General features: G+C 41.6%; 1 protein-coding gene across 1 annotated transcript in view; it reads left to right on the top strand.

The window, feature by feature from the left end:
* Positions 1 to 24,420, top strand: part of LOC129709250 (membrane-associated phosphatidylinositol transfer protein 2) — a 127,200-nt gene that overhangs the window by 50,832 nt on the left and 51,948 nt on the right. The window contains exon 3 of the mRNA XM_055655494.1: positions 693 to 854. Within this exon, the coding sequence (XP_055511469.1) occupies positions 777 to 854 (78 nt within the window). The 5' untranslated portion in view covers positions 693 to 776. The remainder of the gene's footprint in view (positions 1 to 692; positions 855 to 24,420) is intronic.

A 24,420-nucleotide genomic window follows, 5' to 3' on the forward strand; every position in this document is an offset into this window, starting at 1 on the left:
TTTCCCTCTAAACCTTTTCAGTACCTGTCCAGATTTATTTTAAGCATATACCCAACTCCACACCCTACCCCAATGTGAAAAGTTGCCCCTCAAATCCTTTTAAAACCTTTCCCCTCTCACTTTAAATCTATGCAGTGTAGTATTAGATTCCCCGACTCTTGGAAAAAGACTATGACCCCCTCGTGATTTTACAAAGGTCTACAAGGTCATCCCACAACCTTTTTCACTCCATGGGGAAAATTGTCCCAGCCTACCCAACTTCTCCTTATAACTCAAGCCCTCCAGTCCTGGTAACATCTCCATGAATGGTTTCTGCACAATTTCCAGCTCACTGGAATAAAACCATCTATTAAAACTTTATAATCGCTGTCTTGTTAGGGAAATGCTGTGTTCAGGAAGAGAATTTGCACAGTGTAAATTGAGGGAAATGATCTGGTGGTAACTACAGCTCAACACTGCTTAGATTTCAGTGTTAGCGGTAATATAAAATACAATGATTATCTCTAATAAACCCAGTGCAAGCGCCAGGATTGGCGATGAGAGTACGGGGGTAAGGTTGGGGGAGGATGGTGGTTAATTCTAGCCAATGGATTATGGTGGGTGGGTAATTTAATGCTACTTATAGACTTAAGAACATTATAAATATTTATTGAAAAAGTGTTTAAATATGCTGCTGTTCTTTCTCTTTTTAGGTGTGTTTAATGAATCAAAACCAAGGGAGTGCTGGCAGTCACTGGATTATTTTTTAACTGTGAAAAGACTTTCCATAAGGCAAAATGCTCATAAAGGAATACCACATCCCTCTTCCCATGAGCGTCGAGGAGTATCGTATTGCACAACTGTACATGATTCAGGTATGATCTACAATGGTCTGAGATTGTAGCAGACTTAGAGTTTGTCAATGCCACTGATCAGCTAATCATGCCATTCCCTGGTTGTTAAATATTGGCCATTTCTGGTCCGGGTTAGTGTGACACAGGCAATGTTTAGCATCTTATGTTTTGAAGGTAAGCTTGCCTCATCTCATAGAGCACAGATTTTTCAATGATTTTCTACGAAGGACTGTTGAGGTTTGATTTAATTGGTATGTGCATGTTCTAAATGTTATTTCTCTGATTGTAAGCCTCCTTATAAATAAGCTGGGTATTTGACCCAGAAATGTTCATTGTTGAATGATAAAGCTGAAGATTTGTTAGAATAATCCTGAAATATCTTGTTAACTTGTGAATATGTTAGGCCACTCGAGATCGCTCTTGCCAACTAAACGATCAACATTTGCATCGGGCTAAATGTAAGCTACCATACCTATCAACAAGAACAACAGCATCTTAATGCAGCATCTTTCACATTGCAAAATGTTCCCATAGATTTCACAGCAAGTTATTGAATAAAAAATGACACAAAGTCACAAGATATATTTAATCAGGTGATCAAAAACTTAACAAAAATAGTTTTAATGATCTCCTCTTGGGAGAAAGTTAGACAAACAATGAAGTGTAGGATGTGCATTCTAGAGTGTAAACACCAGGGATAGACAATAAGTGCAGGAGTAGGCCGTTCGGCCCTTCGAGCCAGGGATTAATAATAATAATACACTTTATTACGGACTCAAGGTCCAGACAAGGGGCAACATTACATTAAAAATGCATTGCATATCAAATATAAATATATATAAAATCTTGGTATATCACTTATAAAAACATCATCATTTATATATATTTTTAAACACAATACAAGTTAAAAATCCAGATTAAAAGATGATCAATGTCCTACAACGAGACAAAGATACCAGTGTCTCCACAACTGGGAGTCGTAGCGTGTAGTGCTAACCCTTATGTTTGTCAAGGCCACAATAAGCACAATTTTAGAGTCATTTATCCTGCAAATGAATTTATACATGTGGTGTCTTAGGATAGCTTCTAAAGTACTAACTCCTGCAGCCACAAACATATTACTGGCACTACACCACCTGGGTTGCCTCAGCAGTGTTCTCATGGCATCGTTATATGCCACCTTTAGTCTCTGCATACTTGTCTTTAAATAGGTCGACCACAGGTGCGCAGTGTAGAGGGGTGTGCAGTATGCTCTAAATAGCGACATCTTCACCACATCTGCACACGCACCAAATTTACGCAAGAGGATATTTGCCTGTACGTACAGCATGCGTCGTTGCCTATAAATATCCTCATCATCTGTCATTTGTTCTATAATAATATGCCCTAGATATTTTATCTTATTACAGACACTAAGATTGTTGTCAGACAATTTAAAATCAGGATATTTTAGGCATTTATCCTCTTTGGTTCTACAGATCATAACATCACTCTTACTAGCATTATATTTAATGTCATGTTCCACACCATACACAGAACATATAGTAAGGAGCTGCTGGAGACCAGCGCTAGATGGACTAAAGACCACAAGATCATCTGCATACACAATATGGTTCACAAAAATATTACCAATCACGCACCCAGTGTTACAGGCTTTCAATTGTTTAGACAGATCATCAATATATAGATTAAAAAGGACTGGGGACAAAATTCCCCCTTGTCTAACACCATTGCTAACCCCAAATGGGGCTGAGACCCTATTGCCCTATTTTATTTGCATAGTCTGGTGGGCATACCAGTAGGCCAGAATTCTCACAATGTATTCAGGCACCCCTCTTTGACTCATTTTACCAAACAGCTTTCTGTGATTAACTCGGTCAAAGGCTTTGGAAGCATCAATAAAGCACATAAGGATTGAAGAGTTTTTGCCTCTATATTTGTTTACAATCTCCTTTAGGGTATATATGCATGTCAGTACCATGTTTAGCTTTAAAGCCAAACTGGTTATCTGTGGAGTTAACAAACTCATTTATTCTATCCAGCAGAACTCTTTCTAAAACTTTTGACAATCTGCTGGCTAAAGCTATGGGCCTGTAATTATTTAGGCTGCCTACTTTACCAGCTTTGTCCTTAATGACCGGCACTAACAGAACAGACAACATTGAGTCTGGTAACAAGCCATGAATCATAAAGCCAGTAAAACAAATAGCAAGGAGAGGAACTATATGATGTTCAGCAGAGATATGATCCAAGCCACTTGCTTTGTTGTTGGACAGCTTGTTCATGGCATGATACACCTCATGTGACATAATCGCCATCGAGTCATTATTCTCAATATTGGCCACCCTATACAAGTCACCTTGGACACAGTTGAATAAAGTGCTATAATGTTGTCGCCATAACTCCGCGATATTAGCTGTTCTGGAGATTCCATCTACAGTACATGGTAGAGATGTTTTGCAACTGCTAAGAGCTCTCACTTCCTTCCAAAAATCTGTAGCATTGTTAGTTAGCAGCTTCTTAGCCATGGAATCAGCCCTCATAGCTTGCTCATTTTTACAGAAGAAGCGAACAGCATACTTATACCTTGCATTAGTGAGCTTCTTGTGCTCAAACACAGGCCCCTGTCTGGGTCTACCTGCCATAGCCCATGATTTGGTGGCTTCACGGGCTTCAGCATGATACTCAGCTACATACTTATTCCAGCCAGGTCTGATGTTATGTTTCTTATTTTTATGCTTGCAGTAGGGCTTACTGCCTACATATAAGGCGCTTACATATCATTATACGTGGAGCAGATATCTCTCCTATGCTTCATATCTTTACAATTAACATTACTACATACTATTGCATCTTTAGGTAGATGAATATTGCTTAAGGATTTATCTGTATGGGCATAATAGGCTAGGATGTCTTCCTTTGTAAGCGCTGACCAGTCCAGTTTTTCTGTATTAAAGCTATTTCTATCTCTGGATACCACAGGTGTGTGTTCAACATTTATTGTCATAGCCACAGGTATATGATCAGTCATTGCTGCCCCGTACAGAATGCTCATACACCCCAATGAGGCATGTGCATCAGCTGTACTAATACAGTGGTCCAGCCATGATGTGGTGTGCCAAGCCTCACTAATATAAATATAGCTATCTGTAGGTAAAAGCACTTTGCTTGACAATATTAAATTATTATCTTGACAGAATTGAGCCATATGATTGGCAAATAATGAGTTCCTATCTGAGATATCTGCATTCATATCCCCAATGACATATACACTACAATAATTATTGTTTTGAATGAAAGAATAGATGAAAGCAAGTCTATTTAAATATTCATCCTCATTCTGATGGCATTCATAGGGTGTATATACATTCAGGATAACAAATCCCTTGTCGTTGTGAGTAAAGTGTATGGCAATACACCAATCAACATCAAGCCGAATCACATTTACTGATGAGTCAAGCTACTTGTTCCATAGAATAGCCACACCACCTGGTATCCTACCTCTGATTATTCCCATGCCAAGGTCAGTTGTAGACTTTCCAGCCCCATGAAAGTTGTCATTGAGAGAATTGAGTTTGTCCAAGTCTTGCTTCGCTAAGAATGTCTCTTGCATACATAGTATGTCACAGTTCTCCAGGAGGTTGTCAACAACTGAGCAGCGAGCTTTATCCCCTGCGCTCTGGCCCAAACGCAGACCACGATTATAAACTTGAAGATATTTTGAGGGCTGTCGTATTTATTACTGAATTTATCATTACAACGTACACTGTTTACTCTGTGAGCTTCATGAAGCAAGGAGTTGCATTGCTCTCTGGTGTATATGACCATTCACTGTGGACTGGAATGCATGAGGGACATGGGGAGATCTATGGTAATTATTTTACACTGAAGGCAAGCACGTAGGTGACAAATGTTCTGCTAGTTAAGACACATGTAGTGGTGAAATGACCTGCAGTCTAAAGGGGATTGAACAATGGAGGCCTGCCAGGATTGGAATAACCAAGCCTCGAGGTAAGAAGGGCATGGATAAGGGTTTTAAGCAATAGATGAGTGAGCCAGGGATTAAGGCAGGCAACATTGTATAATCGACATTGAAGAATCAGGCCCTTCGGTCAACTATATCCATGCTAACCACCAAGAACCCATCGATACTAATGCCATTTGCTAGCATTTGGTTCATGTTGTGTCAATTTAACTGCTTATCCAGATATTTCGTAAATGTGAGAGCCTATGGCTCCGCCAGCCTCTTGTACAGCGTGAGACAAGGTAGTATTTCTCCATTATGAGGTTGGAAAATCAACTCGGCCCTTATGTGATACCATGCTTTCAAACAATCTGGTTTGGTTCGAGGACAGCACAATGTACAACTTGTTGAGCTTCTGCCTCACAACTGTAGGGACAAGAGTTAACCCTGACCTTCAGTGTCATGTGTGGACTTTGCATGTTCTCCCTGTGACTGTGTTGATGGGCTCATTTGCATCTGTCCCTAGTTGATTCTGGGGAATTGATGGAAGTACAGGGTAAATAAAATGGGAATAAATGGAGATTTGATGGTCAACTACAGAGACCATGCCCAGCAGCTGATGGTCAACTATAGAGACCATGCCCAGAATGTCCAGCAAATCTATTAGTGGATGTTAAATTTATGTTGGTCTCCTAACAATACAAAATCAGTGGGTTTAGTAAATTAGATATATTATCAAAATCAATCAAAATCGTACAATATAAATTATTTTTAGCTTGCCTGCATTTGGATGATATATCACATAATATGCTGAATTCATTTTATTTTATTATTTTGAAATGAAATTGAATATTAATACCATCCTTAATATTTAGTGTGCTCGTTATAGCTTGTGCATGTTTGAATTTCTTTTGCTTAAAATTCTTTGAATCGGGATACAGGACATCTTGTTTTTGGCATTTGTGCACTATTGAACTTTCCCATTTCTACAATTTCATGGAACATTATTAATATATGAGTGGCTTAGTCATTTTGTTAAGTGTCAAGTATGAATATACCATATGGCCTTCTCAGATGATGCCTAGCTATGCAATTACACTACAGTATTGAATATTATTGCAGTACATGGGCGTAAGATGGGGTGATAGTTTAAGCCTTTAATGCAAGGATATTCTGATTTTAATCGTGAAAAATGCTGAAGAAAGGCCAGTTATAGGGTGGTTACGATATTGTGTGAAGTCGGCTGTGATCAGCACCAATTTTAAGACTTGTCAAGAGTTAATAATGTTTAATTGTCACATGTACTGTAATGGAACCGTGAAATTCCTTCTTGCAACAGTCCTAGTGGGAAGGAGATATAAATAAGTGGAAGGGCAGACATGAGGGGGTCAGAGGAAGTGAAAATGATGCTATTGAGATGGGATGAACAAAAGCTTATAGATTGAGCTTGAGTAGGCTATTTGACGTAATATACTCATTAATTCTCAATTGAAATAGTATTTTCTCGCTCCCAAAAAGGCAGAAAATATTGTTTCAAAAGAGGAGCGTCATATTCCTATATGGAATTGGTAAGGATGGAAAAATTAGGGAACCCTGGATGTCAAGGGGTCTTGAGGGTTTGATGAAGAAAAATAAGAAGCAAGAGGTGACAAGAAAATGGGAGAGATGCTTGAGGAATATAGAGAGCGTGGGAAAGTAATTAAAAAGTAAATTAGGAGTGCATGGAATTGGCATGAAAATTGACTGGCAGCAAGATTAAGGAGAATTCCAAGATTGTTTCTAGATTATCAGAAGCAAGAGGATAATGAGGGAAAGAATACATCCCTGTAGAGACTAAAGAGGTGATGATTGTGTGGAGCTGGGACATGCGGATGTGAATATTTCTCACCTGCATTCCCAAGTAGAAGGACATGGGAGATGGAGTGATGGGGGAGAGGGGATGGTGATACTCTATCACATGTGAGCATCAGACGAGAAGGAATTAGATATCTTGGAGCAGATAAAGGTGGATAAATCCCAAGGCATAATGGAGTTGCCAAGGCAGGGAAGGCTGCCAACCTCATGGTTGGGATAGACATTATGGGCTGAAGGGCCTGTCCCTGTGCTGTACAAATCTGTGATGCTAATGAAAGTAATTTGATAATTTTGTATAAATTTCTTTTTTAAATGTAACATTGTCCTTAAAATCTCTATGGCAACTTTAAAGTGATGGAAAATTGCAGAAGCCATAAAATATTTTGCAGAATCTCCTTAGTTTTAATTAAATATCCTTTAATTTGAGCACAAAGAAGTATTTAATTGTGTAAATTAAACCCTGCAGTTTTTAAATAGTGTCAATTGTAATTGAAAAAGGGGTAATCCAAAATAAGACGAGTCTCACTTATGTTTACATCATAAAGTTAACATAAATCCACTTCAATGTTGAACAACAATTACATAGAACTCTGCCAATGAAACCCTAGTTGAAAATCAGCCGAATGGTTGTTAACTTCAGGTCGAGCTGAATTGGATAATGAGCCTGAGCTTCTACTGCATGGTGATACGGATAGGTGAGAGCAAGATTTTCACAGCCAACTCATGTCTGGCCTGCTGCTTCTGTTCCATGAATTATTCACTCACATATAGATTTCTCCATTTTGCTCTACTGTCAATGCGTTGTACTTGATTGCAAAGCAGTGCCTGTATGATGTAGGTCGGAGAGTAGTGAAACATGGTTCAAGTTCTGACTGAGGGTATGTCTGCACCTATTAGCACAAATGGAGCTGACTCCACACTGGACCTGTGACCATCTGTGACATAGATGTGCTGACCCAATTGACTGTAGCTACTCCAACTAACTATAAATTTGTTGTCCTCGCTCCCAAAACAACCTCAATCATAATTTAAATAAATTTCATTTTATGTTGGGGTTTTGATCATTCTCATTGTGAGCGATCTCTAAACTCTAAACTAAGCTCCAAGCTTCAATGTCCAATTTAGATAGATAACCTGAAGTTAACAACAATTAGAATTTAAAAAGAATTACTTGGACAATGTAGGATTATCTGTACCTGACAAAAGGCACTTACAACAGCAATATTAAACATCATTCTTTGTCGGCTTTATAGCTCAAAAACAAGATTAAATAAATCTGTCAAAAACTTTTCATTGGTTTCTGCAACTATCCATAAACTTGTACTTAAATATGCAGACTTGCACTTAGAGTTGACGGTTATAAAATACTACCTGCCTGGCAGTTTGTTGTGATCACCTGGGTTAAATGGCTGGGAGCTCCATCTCCATCCCATGGGGCAAGAGCTGCATGAGCATTGACCACTCCATCTCCATCCCACGGAACCAAATCCTGTGATTTTGGATGCATTTGAGTTTCCAAAATGTCTCTTATCCCATTGGTCGTTTGATGGTTATTATGATATCTTTGTCCACTGTGTAATTTCTATCCATTAATTTGATATGCCAGGTTTATTTTAATGGGAATCCAAACAGCGGATAGCTGGGCTGAGTTTTGAAATCAAATCCCATTGATTCTGCACTTATGTGCAGTTTCCTGTTGATATTTGCTGATTGAAACCTATTGATCTAATCACCAGAACTGGTCTCAATCTCCACACAATGTTACTTGTAAGTGCTGCGGAACGATGTAAAGAAGATTGAAGTGAGGAGGTGTAGTATGTGAGTGCTGCTTGCAAGACCAGCGTGACCACTCGGCCCAAATTCCCCTCATGGAAGTGTTGACAGCACAGCATAGAGTTGTTATGGAGAGGATGCTTCCACTAGTGGGAGAGTCTAGGGCCAGAGGTCACAGCCTCAGAATTAAAGGATGTTCCTTAAGGAAGGAGATTAGGAGGAATTTCTGTAGTCAGAGGGTGGTGAACTTGTGGAATTCATTGCCACAGATGGCTGTGGAGGCCAAGTCGATGGATATTTTTACGGCAGAGATAGATAGATTCTTCATTAATATGGGTGAGAGCTGTTATGGGGACAAGGCCCGCTTACCCAGGCAGCATTCTGGTAACCCTCCTCTGCATCCTCTCCAAAGCCTCTACATCCTTCCTGTAACGGTCGACTGGAACTGCACGCACAACTCCAGATGTAGCCCAATCCAAATTCTATATCAATCGGCTAATTTCATACTCTTTTTACAGCTGCTTTTTTGAGTTTGGTATTGATCTAATAAACAGTTAAATTGTGATGCTGGAATGTAAATGTCTCTGGAGAAAAGATGTGATCTAGGTGAAGGTTGGCAAGAACAGGAATGATAGATGAACAAACGGTTCTGGCAAGAATGGATAGAACATTTTAAAGATGCAGACATTTCTAACGGCATCATGTACCTGAAGTTGATGGTTGAGATACCCCATTGTTCATTTCACAGGATGAGCCACATGGAAACATCCATTTTTCATTGTCAACATTTTCTGGTGCAATAACACAATTTAAATAGTACCTTATGTAACCTGAATAACCTGCTCATGTGACATACTTTTTGGTAAAGAGCTTACGTGGGACTTTGTAAGTGATTGTGCTACAGAGCGTGAATGAGCTTAACTTGTAATAACATTTGTCGTTCAGACTTTGAATTTAACAAGCAGCAGAGCGGATTTTGTTAAGGTACAACCGTGTCGTTGCCTTCTTACATTCATTCTAAATAATCCAATATTACTCCACGACCGATACGATCAGCTTCTGCAGGGGGTTGGTGTTGCAACAGGGAACTAATTCTATTTCATGTCTTCAATAGGATGTCTTGGACATCATTGGTGAATTCTGATAGCTATTTATTTGTTATCTGTGGCCATCTCGATGGAACTATGAATGTCTTGAATACAAGACAAACTGCTATGGGAACTCAGTGGGTCAGGTAGCATCTGCAGAGGGAAATGGACAGACATCATTGTGTTTAATCTCTAATCATAAATGTTTAAGAGTATAAGATTAATTAGAGTAGTTACTTAATTAGCTGGCTTGGATTTGTTTAACTGTTTTTCAAGTCAATAATGTTACCAATGTGAATAGTTAATTTAAACCAATGTGAATAGTTAATTTAATCTAGCTGCTGACCCAGTGTCATTGCTAATCAATTAACTCCAAAGAAAAAAAGGTGTTCACAAAGGCTCCTGGCCTGTACTTGTGGTAGATTTGTCTAAGAACAAGCAAAACAAAGTTTTTCACTGAATCTCAGTACTCGACACAATAATAAACCAATATCAATACTGTGGCGGTCCCTGGGGGTTTGGCCACTCCTTGGGTCATCCCCCTCGGCTCTTGAGGGACAGGGACAATTATCTGCCCACGGGCATTCTGTGTGTTTGCCATGATTCATTAAATGACTTCTGAACCTGCCTGGCATCTGGCCTTTTCCTGAACTCATCCAGGCCACGACAATACCAATACCAAATTGGACTAGAAAGAATGGTAGCAAGCCAAAAAATCACCTGTCCATGTTCTGCAGAGATGCTGAGTTACTCCAGCGCTCTGTGACAGTCACCTATCCATGTTCTCCACAGATGCTGCCTGGCCCGCTGAGTTACTCCAGCACTCTTTGACGGTCACCTATCCATGTTCTCCACATTTGCTGCCTGACCCGCTGAGTTACTCCAGCATTTTGTGTTTTTTGTAAACCAGCATCTGCAGTTCCATGTTTCTACCAATGGAAGCTGGTGTGCATGGAAGGACCTGTGTGCGTGGCATGGATGAATTGGGCTGAAGGACCTGTTTGCATGCTCTATGTATATCAGAGCCATTGAGCTTGCCGGGGTCAAGGCACGTCATCTTTAAACGTAGAGACGGCTGTTAAAACATGTTTGGTGCGGTTAAAAATATCTTCACGGTTTCAAGGTCATTTTATTGTCACATGTACCAGTTAACGTCCAGTACAATTATAGCCATACAAAGTGTAAAGCAACAAGACACATAACCACATAGAAGTTCACATAAACATCCATCACAGAGGATTCCACATTCCTCACTGTGGTGGAAACCAATAAAGTTCAATCTACTACCTCTTGTTCTCCTGCGGTCGGGGCAGTCAAACCATCCGCAGTCGGGGCGGTCGAAGCCCTCGCAGCCGACGATTGAAACTCTCTCCGTGGCGTGAATCTCCCGAATTGGCCACTTCTTACCAGAGAACGCGGGCTTCACGGTGTTAAAGTTCACAGGCCCCGCGGATGGAACTTCGATCCCCGGCAAAGAGATCGCAAGATCCGCAATGTTAAAGTCCCACAAACTCCTACGGCTTGGAGCGCCTGTCGGTCTCCAGGAAAGGCTGCCAACTCCACAATGTTAAGCCGCAGTATGGACAGAGATACGATACGGAAAAATTGCATCTCCGTGGAGGTAAGAGATTGAAATAAAGTTTCCGTAACCCCCTCCCCACCCCCCACATAAGACAAACTAAAAAAACTTTTTAACACATGCTAAAAATAACAAAAAAGAAGAAAGGACAGACAGACAGTTGGCGAGGCAGTCACTGCTGGTGGCGCCACCTGGTGTAGACCTTAAAAATGCTGTTTTATAGAATCCAGCTCAGAGATCAAAACAAACCTCTGGGAAGAACAGTGTAGGATACAGCAATGTAATGTAAATGAAAGTACTGTAGTCATGTTTAGTATTTTGTTGCATATCCTTTGCATGCAATGACTGCTTGAAGTCTTCCTTAATTATGGCCTGATAACGCCGAAAAAACTAATACTCAAATTTTGGAAACATACATCTGTCCCAACTCTTAAAATGTGGATTATAAACATGTCTGAGATGCTACATCTTGAAAATATTAGACTTGTCTTAGCAGAAAAACCAAGCATTTTTCAAAGACATGGACACCATTCATTGATTTATTACAAGGATAGTGTGGTACAACACAATTTTGGAGATAACTCTAATTACGGGCTGGGTGAGGTGGGTGAGGTGGGTGGGGAGGGATGCCAGGCAGATATATCATCACTTTTTTTTCCTTTTTTGCCTTTTTATTTCTCTATTCCTTCCTTATTTTTACTTACTCACTCTTTGGCTACACCACTTTGGTAGTCTAGGGGTTCTATCCTTGCACATTCCACTTTTTCTCTCTCTTGCTTTTTCTCTCTTAACTATAGATAAAAGTCAAAATTGAAGCTGTACAATAACTGTATTATGTCATATGCCGCTGGTTATATTTTTGTACACTTGCTTCGAATAAATTAAAAAAAAAAGACATTTAAAAAAAAAACCCCAAAAAACTCCTTTGTCGCTTTAGCAGTATGTTTGGCATCATTGTCTTGCTGTAGAATGTACCGCCGGCCAATGAGTTTTGAAGCATTTGTTTGAACTCGAGCAGATAGGATGTGTCTGTGCACTTCAGAATTCATTATGCTACTATTATCATCAATGAAGATAAGTGAGCCAGTACCTTCAGCAGCCATACATGCCCAGGCCATAACACCCCCACCACCGTGTTTCACAGATGAGGTGGTATGCTTTGGATCTTGTGCAGTTCCTTCTCTCCTCCATACTTTGCTCTTGCCATCACTCTGATATGTTAATCTTTGTCTCATCTGTCCACAACTCTTTTCCAGAACTGTGGTTGCTTTTAAGTACTTCTTGGCAAACTGTAACCTGGCCACCCTATTTTTGCAGCTAACCAGTGGTTTACATCTTGCAGTGTAGCGTCTGTATTTCTGTTCATGAAGTCTTCTGCAGACAGTGGTCATTGACAAATCCACACCTGACTCCTGAAGAGTGTTTCTGATCTGTCAGATTTGGGGATTTTTCTTTATTCTAGAGAGAATTCTTCTGTCATCAACTGTGGAGGTCTTCCTTGGCCTGCCAGTCCCTTTGCGGTTAGTAAGCTCACCAGTGCTCTATTTCTCCTTAATGATGTTCCAAACAGTTGATTTTGGTAAGCCTAAGGTTTGGCTGATGTCGCTAACAGTTTTATTCTTGTTTCTCAGTCTCATAATGGTTTCTTTGACTTTCATTGGCACAACTTTGGTCCTCATGTTGATAAACAGCAATAAAAGTTTCCAAATGTGATGGAAAGGCTGGAGGGAAAGATTAGGTGCAGAGAGCTCTCTTATACCTGCATTAAGGAGGCAATTATACACACCTGAGCAATTACAAACACCTGTGAAGCCATGTGTCCAAAACATTATGGTGCCCTGAAATGGGGGGACTATGTATAAACACTGCTGTAATTTCTACATGGTGAAACCAAAATGTATAAAAATGGCCTTTAATAAAATTTGACAATCTGCACTTTAACCACATGTGATTTTTTTATGTTACAAATCTCAAATTGTGGAGTACAGAGGCAAATAAATAAATGATGGGTCTTTGTCCCAAACATTATGCAGGGCACTGTGGGTAAAAATACATCTTGTGGACATTGCTAGGTATTCCTGTCAGTGAGTTAATTTATGAATTGTGTGTCACCACAGTTACAACATAGGAACAATGCAGCGAGTAACAAGCTCCTCTCTACAGTAGTTAACAATAACCAGATGAGTTATTTGTTGATGTTGATCGAGGAATAAATATCCACCAGGACACTTGACCAAACTGCCCTGGTCTTCTAATTAATATCATCCACCTGAGAGGGGTGACTGGGATTTACAGTACAGAAAATGCGGCAAGTCCTCAGCACTTCAGGCAGCATCTACGGAGAGAGAAACACGGGGAAGAAAGGTTTCAGATCAGTGACCTGCTGTCAGAATTGGAAATGTTAAAAATGAAATAAGTTTTAGATGCAAAGAAAGATGGAGGAGGAGTGATGAGAACAGAAGGAAAGGTCTGGAATGGGGTGGAGGGCAAGATGGGGTGGCCAGCATTAGTGATGGTGGTGTGGAAAGTGTGGTTAAGGCATGTCTGAAGTTGTGTCTCTAATCCAGAAGATGGGAGACTGACATAAATGAGTTTGGAATTGTCAAAATCACAAAATTGTACAGGGTAGAAACAGGCTATTCGGCCCAACTCATCCACACTGACTAGTGGGCACCCTTCCACATTCATCCTATCTCCTAGGACCTGGTCCATGTATAACTCATTTAAATGCTCCTTTAAGCTCTCAGCAACACAACTTCCGCCATTCTCTCAGGCAGTGCATTCCAAGTATTCTCAGATCCCTTCTAAATCTGAACTTCCTTACCCTAACTCTGGGTCCTCTCATTTTCTCCACCTGTGAAATGGGAAAGGTTTACTGGTTTACCCTGTGTATACCCCTCATTATTGTATGTACCTTGATCATGTCCCTCTTAACCCTCTCCACAGGGAGAACAGACCTTGCTTCTCCAGTCTCCTCCTCTGCACCTCTCCTGCACTATCACATCAATTCCCAAGGTTTTGTCTGGGTTAAACTCCATCTGCCATTTTTCAGCCCATTTCACCAATACATCAATATCACTCTGGCAAAGGCCAACCTCCCAAATTTTCAATAACTTTGCCAATCTTTTTACATCATTGCCTCTCACATTTGCATCATAGTCATTCACAAAATAAATTGAGATACAAGACTGGTATAGCTACTCGTTGGAAATTGTTGAATTTATTGTCAAGTGCGGAGGACTATAATGTGCCACATCGGTGCTCTGCTTCTTTAGAACAGTATGGTGTGGCATGGAGAATTAGTGGTTCATAGTCGCACACGGGGGCAGTCACCCAGCCTGGATCAGCTTTCCCAAGTGCACAAGAGCGTGTATGCCACAGTGTATTCAAATTCTTTGTTCACATGAAATAGTGTGTGGTAACGATAGATAAGCCAATTAATCAACGACAAATGCAAAACAGCAGAATGGTGCAATTTGAGAGAGTAAAATAATTACAATTGTGCAATCGTGGAATGTGGATGAGGTAGAGTTGAGCAAGAGTACATGGCAGCATCGCTGCAGGGAATGCTTGAGTCTGGCATCTGCAGTCGATTGCTTTTGGCCTCAATTTAACGTTTCAGCTAGAGGACAGATTATGTAGCAGATTGTTAAACTGCAGGATGCTCATTAACAAATTGGGGAACCAGCATTTATAATTTTTATAATGGAGACATTTGGAAATTGTTTTTTTGGAAAGAAAAATGTTCACATTTAAATTTGAAGATTGAGCATGGACTGGGTTATGTGTCCGTGGATGCATTCATCAAAGATTCAGCACCGGCTGGACCTGCTAAAATGTCTCCCCTTCTGTGCTTTAGAATTCTCTATTATTATTTTGCTTGTTAGAGACTCCAAATAATAATGATCTTACCTTCCCTAGCAGCCATGTTCTGCCGCTTACTGGTGTTATCAACATGACCAGCCAGTGCCCTTAGGGAATAATACTTCTGTTTACCAGCTATTTCAGGATGTGTCTCCAATGCTGCTATTTATTCTGCTCTGTGTTGCTGTTATCACAAAGCATCCAATGATAGTCCAAACTGACAGCAGTTGTCAGATTTGCTTGTTGGCAAAAATAATGTCATTATATTCCATTGACATGCTGGGGCAGTTTTCATAAAAGATTTGATTATGAGTTGCTGAAATTAATCCAGCTTGTTTCCTTCGTTTCTGCCAGATATTCCCATTTACCATTTTGTATTGGTCTATTATTATCACCTGCTGTGAAATAAGGTGGCAAGTATTGTTTAGCACCAGGCAAATCAGACCAGGAGTACATCAGATCATCCAAAACAGATCCAAATCATTCATGTAAATCACACTATTATCAGATCTTGAACCGACCTCTTTTACACGAAGGTAGACAAAAATGGTGGAGAAACACAGCGGGTGAGGCAGCATCTATGAGGCGAAGGAAAAAGTCGACGTTTCGGGTCGAGACTTCAGACTGATGTGAGGGTGGGTGAGTGGAGGGAGGGGGGGGGCAGGAAGAAGAAAGGAAGAGGCGGAGACAATGGGCTGAGGGAGAGCTGGGAAAGAAGGAGAAAGCAGGGACTACCTGAAATTGGAGAAGTCATTGTTCATACTGCTGGGGTGTAACTACCCAAGCAAAATATGAGGGGCTGCTCTTCCAGTTTACGGTGGGCCTCACTCTGGCCATGGAGGAAGCCCAGGACAGAAAGGTCGGATTCGGAATGGGAGGGAGAGTTGAATGCTGAGCCTTCCGTCTCACTCTAGTATCTTTGCTTTGGTCAGGGCATCTTCATATTGCTATTATTTTACCAAATACCACACAAATCGTCTTTTTTTTTGTTCCCTCCTCTCGCCCTCTAGTGTAAAACCCTACATCGTCCCCTTTCTCTCTCTCTCTCTCTCTCTCGCTCGCTACTTTATCTTTCTCTGTTTCATTTCAGTCTCTCCGTCTCCCCACCTCTCCCTGACCCACTCGCCCTCTCCTCTCTCATGGTCTTGCGTTCTGACACGCTTGTCCTCGCAGTTCTCACCCTCGCCTCCCCGATCTCTCTCTCTACCCTCTCACTTGCTGTCTCTCGTCCTGACCCCGTCCTTTCCCGCGCTCTTCCCCCCTTTTCCTCCCACTCTTTCCTTCCGTGACCTCTCTCCACTCCTCTCTGTCTCGCAGTGTCCACCTTCGCCTCTTCCTATTGTCCTTTCTTCCCTCCCTCTCCCTTCTCTCCTCTCCCTCCCCTTCTCTCTCCTTCCCCGCCCTCTCCTCCCCCTCAGGATTATTTGTTGTATGTGACGGCTGGTAGGGTGGAAGGTGCAGACAAGGGGGACTCTGCCCTTGTTACGAGTGGGGAGATGGGGAGTGAGAGCAGAGTTCCAGGGTATAGAAGAGACCCTGGTGAGAGTCTCATCTATAGTAGAAGAGGGGAACCCGCGCTTCCTGAAGAATGCGGACATTTCCGATGCCCTGGTGTGGAACACCTCATCCAGGGTGCAGATGCAGCGTAGACGGAGGAATTGGGAGTAGGGGATGGAGTCCTTACAAGAAGCAGGGTGGGAAGAAGTGTAGTCTAGATAGCCATGGGAGTCAGTGGGTTTATAGTGGATGTCGGTCAGGAGTCTATCACCTGGGATGGAGATAGTGAGGTCTAGAAACGGTAGGGAAATGTCGGAAATGGTCCAGGTGTATTTGAGTGCCGGATGGAAGTTAGTGGTGAAATGGATGAAGTCAGTGAGTTCTGTATGGGTGCAGGAGGTAGCACCAGTGCAGTCATCGATGTAGTGGAGGTAGAGTTCGGGGATAGGGCCACGGTACGTCTCGAACAAAGATTGTTCGACGTACCCTACAAAGAGACAGGCATAGCTAGGGCCAGAAGTGATGGTCACTGATAGTGTTAGACATACATGATCTTTTACATGAAATAGCAATGTTACAACATTTTGATATTTTCAAAATCAAGTCTGCCATTTATCCCATCAGATAAAGCATAAAAAGAAGTTTAATTAGATACCTAATTCACTTTCATATCTTCAGTATTAAAAAAGTTATGGCCATTTTTATACTCAGAAATTAGCATCTTGTTCCCTATTGCTTTTCCATTGACTCAACACAAAAGCTGTGATCGAGGACAGTCAAAAGCCCATAACTTTCTTAAAAATTAAGAGAACTGAATGACATTTTCAGTTATTATAGATTGAAGCATTCTGAAACAAATATGAAACATCTTACTTGGATGACCTGAAATTAAAGCATATAATTAGTTAGTTACCTAATTGTAGCTAATTACAAAATTGACCGTTGTGAAGGAAATAGTAATACACACCCAGACTGCCTTGAAAATTCAAAAATGTGATAGTCTCAAGATCCGAACTTTAATAGTTTTGTTGTTATATTCTGTAAGTCCGTAACAGATAGGTAAATAAATTACAATTTCTAGCAATAGACCAAGTCTTTATGGAGAAGATCAGTTGCTAGTTGGTACATTGGCATCTCATAATCAGTAGCATCATCATACTCCTCAGATTGTAACTCCTTGTACACCTTGTTTTTCCTCAACTTTTCAATTTTGGCATTGTAAACATTGTACAAGTTTTTGCTCTTCAAACCACGCATGACATTCCTTCCTGCCCACTACTTTCCCATTAAGAAAGTCCTGTAGATCATCACATTTGGAGTAGTCCAAATTTGGATAATCTCTGCGAATGCTGCGAAATCAGTCTCTTTTTGGGCATTTGGATTGACAATTTTGCGTTTCTTCTTCGGAGACATCTGTTTAAAATGTAAAGAGAAAAAACACTGAACAGTGTTAAACACTAAAACAAATAGTAAATACCCAACAAAAAATTCATATTCATCTGTACCTGCATGCTTACTTTCATAGACTGATGTACAAGGACCCCCCAGATCCCGTTGTAATTCCCCTTTTCCCAACGACGCCATTTAGATAATCTGCCTGTTTTTGCTACCAAAGTGGATAACCTCACATTTATCAGCATTAAACTTAATCTGCCATGCATCTGCCCACTCCCACAACCTGTCCAAGTCACCCTGCATTCTCATAGCATCCTCCTCACAGTTCACACTGCCACCTAGCTTTGTGTCATCTGCAAATTTGCTAATGTTACTTTGAATCCCCTCATCCAAATCATTGATGTATATTGTAAATAGCTGCGGTCCCTGCGCCGAGCCTTGCGGTACCCCACTAGTCACTGCCTGCCATTCTGAAAGGGACCCGTTAATCTCTACTCTTTGTTTCCTGTCTGCCAACCACTTCTCTATCCATGTCAACACTCTATCCCCAATACCATGTGCCCTAATTTTGCCCACTAATCTCCTATGTGGGACCTTATCAAATGCTTTCTGAAAGTCCGGGTACACTACATCCACTGGCTCTCCCTTGTCCATTTTCCTCGTTACATCTTCAAAAAATTCCAGAAGATTAGTCAAGCATAATCTCCCCTTCGTAAATCCATGCTGACTCGGGCCGATCCTGTTACTGCTATCCAAATGTGCTGCTATCTCATCTTTTATAATTGACTCCAACATCTTCCCCACCACTGATGTCAGGCTAACTGGTCTATAATTCCCTGTTTTCTCTCTCCCCCCCTTTCTTAAAAAGTGGGATAACATTAGCTACCCTCCATCCAATGGATGTATAAGTCAGGCAGCATCTGTGCAGGGTGAAATAGTTAATGTTCCAATTCGATGACTTGATCTTTCATTCTAACTGGGAAAAGTTAGAGATAAACCAGTCTTAAGATGAAAGATAAGAAACAAAAAGTGGTGGGTAACAAAATGCAGGTAAGGTGAATGGCTGAGTGAAGCAGACTGGTAATGGAACTATAAACAGTGAACCAGATTATTGGAAGGAGTTGTAAGCGAGCAGAACTTTAATTAGTTCACTAAATGAATAAGCATTTTAACTTCACATTTTCTGCAAACTCAATTTTCTGAAATTGCTGAGTTTTGTTTTGTTAGAATAGTTGGTCTTAGAGTCACACAGCACGGAAACAGGCTGATTGGTCGCATTCATCATGCTAGATGCCCATCTAAGATGGTGCGACTTGCCTGCATTTGACCCCGTGAAGAACCTGTGTAAGGATACCGAGGGACACAGGTTAGCGAGATGGAATTTAACCCAGACAAGTGTATTTTAGGAGTTTCAATACTGGAAAGACATAGAGAGGAAATGAGATGGACCTAAAGATCATTGATATATAGAGAGACCTTGGAGTGGAAGTCCAGAGCTGGCCTGTACTCCAGGGCTGGCCTGTACTCCAGAGCTAGCCTGTACTCCAGGGCTAGCCTGTACTCCAGGGCTAGCCTGTACTCCAGGGCTAGTCTGTACTCCAGGGCTAGCCTGTACTCCAGGGCTAGCCTGTACTCCAGAGCTAGTCTGTACTCCAGGGCTAGTCTGTACTCCAGGGCTAGTCTGTACTCCAGGGCTGGCCTGTACTCCAGGGCTGGCCTGTACTCCAGAGCTAGCCTGTACTCCAGGGCTGGCCTGTACTCCAGAGCTGGCCTGTACTCCAGAGCTGGCCTGTACTCCAGGGCTGGCCTGTACTCCAGGGCTGGCCTGTACTCCAGGGCTAGTCTGTACTCCAGGGCTGGCCTGTACTCCAGGGCTGGCCTGTACTCCAGAGCTAGTCTGTACTCCAGAGCTAGCCTGTACTCCAGGGCTAGCCTGTACTCCAGAGCTAGCCTGTACTCCAGGGCTGGTCTGTACTCCAGGGCTGGCCTGTACTCCAGGGCTGGCCTGTACTGGCCTGTACTCCAGGGCTAGCCTGTACTCCAGGGCTAGCCTGTACTCCAGGGCTGGCCTGTACTCCAGGGCTGGCCTGTACTCCAGAGCTAGTCTGTCCTCCAGGGCTGGTCTGTCTTAATATTTGAAATCCTTTGCAAGAAATCATCTGTCCTTAATTTCAATATGAATTGAACCAGCTGTTCCTTTCCAAATATTGTGCACTCTCTGCATCATATTACGTTACCAGTATCTGGACCAACACATTGAATGCAGCAACCTTTGGTTAAAGTGTTTTGGAGTGTACAAAGGTTGTGAATGCTTTGGTAGAAATGCCAGTCTCGCCCTTCTCTTCATTATTTTCACTGTAATATTGGAAACATTTTTATTTTTGGACACAAGCAGTTTTGTCACTTTTGAATATGAATGCTGAGCATTTTAAATCATAAAGGGCATGTGTCGCAACCATGGTTACCATTGCCAACATGCAGAATAATATTGACAATGCTTAGTGCTGATGTCTAACTGAGGTTGGCCTGAGTGAACCAAACTAACGAAGGGCTGCTAATGAAGTCCTGTTGTCATAGCAACAGATGGTGCCTATTCATGATGGAGTTACATCCCTGAATAACCAAGCCAACTAACTGTGCTCAAATAGCATGAACATATCCCAGTGGGTAAAACATCTTTGATTAAATCAAACATAATTAATTTCAAGTTAAAATGGTGAACCTAACAACATTAGGTAACCAATTCACAAATAGAATGTGCAATTTAGTTGTTGTTTCTTGGATATCAGCATGACTTCTGCATTTCTCATACAGCCATAAACCATTTATGGATAAATAAATGCACACTTTGAGTGGTGTCTTGCCTGGAATCCATCTATCATGAAGCGAAAGGCTGGGAGGCAGGTGCTGAATGCAGGCTGCTGCTAATGAATTAGCTGTCAGAACCACTAACAGGGCAGCTTTGGCCACAGCCTGCAGCAGTCATTTCAATCATTCTTTCTCCTTCACCATGTAAAATAACCTATACTTTAAGTGACATTTCACTAATTCTCCAGCTCCATAAATAACAATTAAGGCACCACTCATGTGAAATCAGTTGGGTAAAAAGCAGGCAAATAGATGTTTAAAGACTCATTCTGTTGTTCTGATTTGGCTACTGGAGATAATCGCGTACAATTCCATCTCTCCCCTCACTCAATGGAAGATCATTAGCTGAGCTTAACTCTTCACTCAACTCCAGCGTTGTAAAGTTCACAAAACAAGCGAGGCCCTACCCCAGAAATGTGTACTCATCCCATTGGAACTTCGAACTGTCTCTTTTTCCATCCACTAACATCATGGTAAGATGGGTGTTAGCATCATGACACTTTGTGTAGGCCATGGTTATTTTTCTGAAGCTCCAACGCATGATTTAATGTTAATACACACAGGTCTGCATAGCTCTGTGCAATTATCTGAATACATACTTTGAATTCTTCATTCTTCCAAAACAGGCTTTATCTATAGGACTTTAGGTAAACTTTGTGAATTCAGGCACCTCATAACATAGAATAATTTGTCCTTAAGGCAGCTTCTGGTACAGTTTAGAGAGAATAGGGAAAGGGAGAAAATAGAGAAGGGAAAAAATAGGGAAAGGTTACAAGAAGTGGAATGGTGGGGAGGACAAGGATGTAATGCATTTTGTGGTAAGTGTACCACATAACGTGACTGACACATTGTTCTAGCACACAATGCTGGTTGCTGGAGCCACCTCATCCTCCTCCCCACGCCTCCCTCTCTTGTCCATGGAGCCTTTGCCCATACTTCTGCACTCACCCCTTTCTACCAGACAGAGCAGGGAGAGAGGGTGGTGGTGGAACTGGAGGCCTGCGACGAGTGGAGTGCCATAGCAGAATGATACTGAGCCCATTGCTGTTTGTGGTTTATATTAGAATGGATTAGAATGTATAAAGCTTGATTAATAAGGTAGCAGATGACACTAAGGTGGGTAGTATCATAGACAGTGAAGATGGTTATCAAAAGTTTCAGCAAGCTCTGGATCAGCTGGACAAGTGGGCTGAAGAATGGCTCACAGAGTTTAATGCAGATAAGTGTGAGGTGTTATACTTTGGGAGGTCAAACCAGGGCTGGACTTTCTTAGTGAACAGGAGTGCCCTGAAGAGTGGTTTAATGCAGGGATCAAGGAGTTCCCTGAAAGTGGTATCACAAGCAGATAGGGTGGTCAAGAAGGCTCTTGGTACATTGGCCTTCATCAGTCAGGGTATTGAGTATAGAAGTTGGGATGTTGTACAAAATGTTGGCGAGGCCACACTTGGAGTACTGTGTTCAGTTTTGGTCTCCCTGCTATGGGAAGGATGTCACTACGCTGGGAAGTTGCAAAGATGTACGAGGATGTTGCCAAGACTTGAGGGCTGAGCTGCAGGGAGCGGCTGGGTAGGACTATTCCTTGGATCCCAGGAAGATGAGCGGTGATCTATAGATGTGTATAAAATCAAAAGGGGAATAGACACCATGAATGCACAGATTGTGTTACCTACGGTATGGGAATCAAAAACAAGAGAACATATGTTTACGGTGAAAGGGACAAGATTTAATATGAACCCAAGGGGCAGCTTTTACACTCAGAGGGTTGTGGGTATATATAATGAGGTAGTTGAGGCAGGTACATTTAAAAGAACTTTGACAGGGACATGGATAGGAAAGGTTTAGAGCAATATGGGCCAAACACAGGCAAATGGACTAGCTTAGATGGGACATCTTGGTCGACAGGGACGAGTTGGGACAAGGGCCTGTTTCTGTGCTATGACTCTATTAGTATAGTACCAGGGCCTAGACTCATGCAAGAGTGTGTGTGTTTTGCCCCACCATGCAGCCCATTGACGTCAGGTTCTGGCAGTATTTGCCGAAGGCCATTGGCATGCATGCACTGGGGTTTGCCTGTTTGTGCACTATTCTCTTCCCCATGGAATTAATTGCATAGAACTCGTGTCCCTCTCCAAGCACTTCCAGTTCAGTATAAAAGGAGACACTCATGTCATCTCTTCAGTCATTATGTTTAAATTATAATCAGAAGCATCGCTAGTTATGTGCAACAGATGGAGGCTGCTATCTCTTGGCTAAACTAATGTCATTAAATTACATGCAATAAGAGCAAGCACTTTTTAATTATGGAGAACGTCAGTTACTTAAAGGCTTCTATAGAGACGGAGCTCAGAATGCTGCTCAGTAAATACGCGTTGCACATACTGACGTACAGGCTGAAGTACAAAGGATTCATTCATGCATTTAGATTGCTTCTTGCAGAGATCAAAAGCTTTTACTAATCTCAGTAAAAACAATGTGGCGACAAATTGGACAAAAGGAAGCCAAGTTGTCATCTACTTCTGTGAAACCTGTACTGTCTGTTGCTAAGATACTGTGAAATAAACTGCAATATATTTTGGTTTCTAACATCTGAGATGTACACAGCATAATATTCAGATTATGCTCCTGCACATCTTCAATCCCACCAATGGTTGGGCATGGGTCACCTGCTACTTAATAGCCAAACAAAGGTGATGGAGCCATTGGCCACCTTTGTTATTGGAGAGAAAGCTTTTAATCTCCAAGTCAGTTATGGACAAATAGAAATGTCTTTTGCCATGTTCTGGATGCATTGGCACCATCCAGAGCACCAGAAAATGAACTATCGAAAATTCTAATTATGATATTTGCTGTGGGCTAAAGAGCAAAAACAACGAACAGTATGAAGTCATCTACAGGGGTTAAGATCATCAATGAAGTTCAGTGAATGTTCTTGAATTATGTCATGCAGAGTCATAACCACATGTGTGAAAGCTCCAGCCTCCCCCCCCCCCCCCCGTCCCCCACACACGTCAGCCCCATGCTGACTGACCCGAGCACAGATGTTTCTATCACAATCACTGGCCTATCTTCCTGCCTAGCTAATAGTTAGCAGCCTAACAAGGCTTTCGACCCGAAACGTTGCCTATTTCCTTCGCTCCATAGATGCTGACTCACCCGCTGAGTTTCTCTAGCATTTTTGTCTACCTTCGATTTTCCTGCATCTGCAGTTCCTTCTTAAACATGGAATCCAGCCTCTTCTAAACTCCAGCTCATGAGAATCTTTGTACAATCAACACCTTGTCAACATGCTCAGAACCATTGTGGCTGACATTTATTGACAACAACTTTTCCCCTATATTTTATATTTGATATATTTTAATTCCTCTCACCTGTTTGCACTGGAGTTACTCTTTGAAATGCAATGGGCATTATTTTTGGTTCTTCCTTCCCCACTTGTGAAAACATACTGAACCTGTATCTGAAATATTTTTTATTAAGTTGCCAGTCATTCAGTTAGTGTTACCGACCAAAATCTGGTTACTGAGCAGATCACTTCTGATCAAATAGTAGATTATTCATTCTCTCATTTTGAATTTTTGTTTTATATTCCTCTCCATTATTAATCTCAACCATATAATCCAGTGATGACCGATCCCCAACTGTTCCCACACTGGATCTGAGGCCCACCTCGTTCCCAGAAGCAGCTGGAAACTTGGCGAACAAGCG

This window comes from Leucoraja erinacea, chromosome 25 (assembly GCF_028641065.1).
Source record: "Leucoraja erinacea ecotype New England chromosome 25, Leri_hhj_1, whole genome shotgun sequence".
In the NCBI taxonomy this organism is placed as follows: domain Eukaryota; kingdom Metazoa; phylum Chordata; class Chondrichthyes; order Rajiformes; family Rajidae; genus Leucoraja; species Leucoraja erinaceus.